Source organism: Helicoverpa zea, chromosome 9 (genome assembly GCF_022581195.2).
Source record: "Helicoverpa zea isolate HzStark_Cry1AcR chromosome 9, ilHelZeax1.1, whole genome shotgun sequence".
In the NCBI taxonomy this organism is placed as follows: Eukaryota; Metazoa; Arthropoda; class Insecta; order Lepidoptera; family Noctuidae; genus Helicoverpa; species Helicoverpa zea.
In genome coordinates, this window is record NC_061460.1 from 10,095,807 (window position 1) to 10,099,957 (window position 4,151).

The 4,151-nt window shown below is 34.7% G+C and overlaps 1 protein-coding gene across 1 annotated transcript; it reads right to left on the reverse strand.

Moving 5' to 3' along the window:
- Nucleotides 1–2,204: 2,204 nt before the first annotated feature.
- Nucleotides 2,205–3,385, reverse strand: LOC124633109 (V-type proton ATPase subunit e-like). Its single transcript, XM_047168206.1, has 4 exons — nucleotides 3,252–3,385; nucleotides 2,921–2,968; nucleotides 2,581–2,668; nucleotides 2,205–2,252 (listed from the first exon to the last, which is right to left on the reverse strand). The coding sequence occupies exons 1-4, from the start codon at nucleotides 3,383–3,385 to the stop codon at nucleotides 2,205–2,207; spliced, it is 318 nt and encodes a 105-aa protein (XP_047024162.1).
- Between the last annotated feature and the right edge of the window lie 766 nt (nucleotides 3,386–4,151).

Here is a 4,151-nt window from a genome sequence, read left to right on the forward strand (position 1 = left end):
AAGTTGTAAGGAATCGTAACTAAGTTTGCAACCGCTAGGTAAATCATGTTCATTACAGAAAATTTACAAAGGTTGGCTCAAAAGAAAGTTCTACAAAACATTTTACGAGATTACAATGTCGTTTAGAAAATACGACGCAAACTATTCAGCAATAAACTGAAAAACACAATTTATACGAAAACGCACCCGAAGAAATGTAAATACGACGAATCGAAACCGAATTGGTCAAAGGGTAAACGGGAAATCACTGTCCATTTGCCGAATACGACATTTGTGACAAGTTTGGACATATACACACAATTTTCGACGACCAACATCTCGAAAGGGTTTCATTCTTTACAACTATGTAATAAAGCCTATTTTGGCAACGAAAACTATTTTTGTGAACGCAATCCCCTGTGTAGGTATTCGAACACAATATAAAGTGTAATAAAATAAACCGGCCGCAATAATTTTTATTGTAAGAAGGGCCCTCGAATTATCATTTAGATGGGGTGGTTGGCAATATGGCGCGAATTCTGGAGCCGGGCAAAAAATAGATCGGCCAAACAGCCGACGCGACAATTGAGTTACTGTTAGGGATGATCTTGTAAAGGGATTTTTTGGGGATTTGTGTAATTGCACCTATTTTATTGGCGAGGGTCTTTTGTTTATTGGCGAGTGGTATTGTGTGTTGATGTTAAGGCCTGCCTGCTATATTGGTATTGGTTGGAATTTGTTTGGTTTGGTCGGCTCTGAATTATTCCATGGGTGTTTTAAACTACTTAAGTATTTTTATTTTGTTATGAACAAGACGAGTGGACACCATAGAAAGAGCCTTCTCACTGCTAAGAAAAATGGGAATCAAAATGCAAATATAGTTAAATCAAAGTTTGCCAAAATCTATCATCAAATCGAATATTTATTTATTCATAACAAGCATAGCAAGGTAATACAAATATTAAATTTTAATGTGAACGTCGTCGCCAACAAGTATTAATGACTAACTCCCCAGCAACGTGTTATTCCCCTGAAACACATTAGTCTGAGCACGTTAGGGTGGGACTGAGATTACATGCATAAGCGGTAGCGATTTTCAAAATATTTCCTAAATGTAGGTGTGTTCGTGTCTCCAATGTAGTTAAGTTGGAGCTATCAACTTGTGAGTTTCATGAATTCATCTGAATGCGAAGATTAATTGAAACTATCCCATTAAAAACATACATGAGAATATTTTTTTATAGCTATAAATACTTACATCAACTCAAAATTACATGATGCGAAATGGGGAACTTATGATATGATTTACTTGATCCTTTTCATAAAAACTATAGTTCGTAAACATATTGTCCACCCTGACAATTAAATTGTGTATAATTTTATTTTTAGTTTTATGTAATATGTGTATAACCTTGAATAAAATGATGACTAAATTATGAAGACTTTCTTATCTCCAAATATCAAATTTTCTTCTCTTTTATTGTTTATTTTTGCCTCTCTTTTAATTTTATCCTAACCCGATAGACAGAAAAAATCGCTACAATCCCCACCATGTCCTCTCAGCATAATGACACGCCGAAGCCGTGGCGTGGGCCAAACCCCGCCAAATGGAAAGAGAATCAGCGCTGATAAATGATTTCGGTACAAATGTTATTTTGATCTTTTGCGATACCCACAGATTTGTTTTGGGGGCGTGCGCGATTACAATTCGTTTGGTGTTGCCACTTTTTGATTGCATTTTGTTTCGGCTTATGTTGTGTTTATCTAGAATTTATAGGTTGTTGCTATTTATGTTTAGAATTTTTGGGAGATGCATTTTAATGTGTTATCTTAATTTTAAAAATGAATTTAGGTAAATTGTAAGGATTTTTTTGTTTGGCTATCTTTTAATCTTTATAATTTGCCAGTGCTTCACACTCGTACCCTGAGTTATATGTAAATAGATAAGCACCTAGGTACCTAACTTTTAAACGACTCCAAAGTCCCATCTATTTACACATACAATTTCATGAAAATCGAAATTTTTATTGTAAATCCTAACAATCAAATTGCCATTCATATTTTGACAATAAGCGCGGATAAAAACATGTGTTTTCTTATTTTACTTTATTGAATAAGTTAACAGCAAGTTCTTGAAGTAGCCTTAAAGTTTAACACATAGAATAAGTAATTAGTAGTTAGTAGTACTTATAATAATTTTATCTCTTATAAGCGAGGTCATTGAACTAAGTCCCGTCTTCTCTCAATTCTGCAACATGTTTCGGATGTTTGCCCTGGAAGACAACAACTTATTATCAATCAGTTTAAAAAAAAACTTTTTCGAACTAATAAGAGAAGTTTATTAATTAAGCAGTTTTTACAGAGGTTTAATTATGAAGAGAGATTTTCTACGTGTACGTGTTTGAAAATAGGCTGGATGAACTTGCTCGTCTAAAATGTGGGCACTAGGCAGAGCTTTGCTTCCTAAGTCATTCGTACTTTATTAAAAAAGTACCTAGTACATCTCAAACACAGCCTTAGCGTTTAAATATATACCTATATGTTTACTTATGTCAATTATTTATTAATGTGTAGGTACACTTATTATTTAAAAAGATTTACCCATTTATGTCCAACCCAGGCCAGCGATATGTTTGACAAGCGAGGACCCAGTAACGGGTTCAGTTGCGCTATGTACATAGTTGTCCAACTGAAATAAAACAAATAATAAATACTATTATTTTTCGTGATTTCACTTGCATCTTCAATGTACGATAAATGCAATAGCTACAAGAAAAATAAGAAAATATATAGGTCTTTTTGAGTAAGTAATCGATCGGTACTAAAATTATGTAATTATAATTTTAAAGCTTATTCCCTTTCTATAAATTGTAATATTTGTGTTTCAGGTTTTAATGCAGGGAGGAAATTAATTTACTTGGTAATATTAATTCAAACTTACAATATCCACATGCAGAAAGAAGCAAGCATTATACAACATCTTGTTATTCTGAAATTAAAAAGAAAGAGAAAAATCCTCAGTTCAGTAAGGTCAGACTCAAGTAGGTCTTATTATATCTTATTTTTTAGGTGTTATACAAACTTACCATCTAACATTAAATAAAAATACGTTACGTTACAGCTTTTTTATCGCCCTATTGCTGGGCACAGGCCTAGTCTCAGACGGAGAAGGATTGGGCATTAATATAAATAATAAATAAATAAACATAATAAAATTAAAGCGGGAGCGCAATCACTGTACAGTAAATAGTATACACATAGGTTAGTCTTACCCTCTATTTGGTCCTTTCCTAACCAAAAGAGGTCCAAAGATGAAGACTGCACCAAAGACAGCAGTCAGTACATATATCGGTGTATAGAAAGCCTCATTGTCTTGAGCTCTGAGAGGCTGCTCCGTTGAAGACATTTTGATACACAAGGGAGACAAAATTCACCGTAAGTATTTATATTATATTTTGCCCAACAACGAATAAACTTTGGTGTTACTATGAATGCTGGGTGAAATAAAGCTGAATTTAGCAAGCAGTGAAGCAAATTAAGCAAACTGCAAAGATAAATACAGGGGAAGTGTGACAAGTGTCAGATTTTTGACAGAGGCTTTTGAAGAGGTTTTATTTGCTTGTGAAATAGTTTTATACCCAAAAATACAAAGAATGAGTAGTTCATAACTAAACATATGTCTCAAAAGTAGTGTAACGTAGAGAACTAAAGGTCCGTTCAGATAGACCGGGTCGGAGAGCATTGGCGCGCATTTTTCTTTTCACACAGACCGGAGTCGATCGGCAGAGCGAGCATTAAAGAGCATGCAATCGGAGCCAAACGTCAAGAAAAAATACACGATCGGAGCCGGTCGGCTCCTCTTATTATTTCACACCGAGTGCATTCGAGCATTCTCAATGACAAAAGCAGTGCACATCCAAAAATAAACCTTACTTCAAATACTAAGTACTCAATTTTCAACGTGTTAAGAATTTGCTCGGCTCTCCGAGCCGGTCTGTCTGAACGGACCCTAAAAGTGACATGTAGGTACCTACTTAATAAGTATGTGTGCATATAGAGAGGGAAAGCAAAATCCACTCAATATTTTGATATTTTGACTTGGAAACATCGTTTAGGACGTCCAGATTCCTTTATTTACTTTCTGAGCAAGAGCCCATTACTGTAGGTCGGGT

Coding starts and splice junctions, on each gene's coding strand:
- LOC124633109 (XM_047168206.1), bottom strand. CDS start 3,385: ATGTCTTCAACGGAGCAGCCTCTCAGAGCTCAAGACAATGAGGCTTTC. Junction 2,969..3,251: donor AGGAAAGGACCAAATAGAGG/GTAAGACTAACC, acceptor TTTTAATTTCAG/AATAACAAGATGTTGTATAA. Junction 2,253..2,580: donor CCTGGGTTGGACATAAATGG/GTAAATCTTTTT, acceptor GTTGTCTTCCAG/GGCAAACATCCGAAACATGT.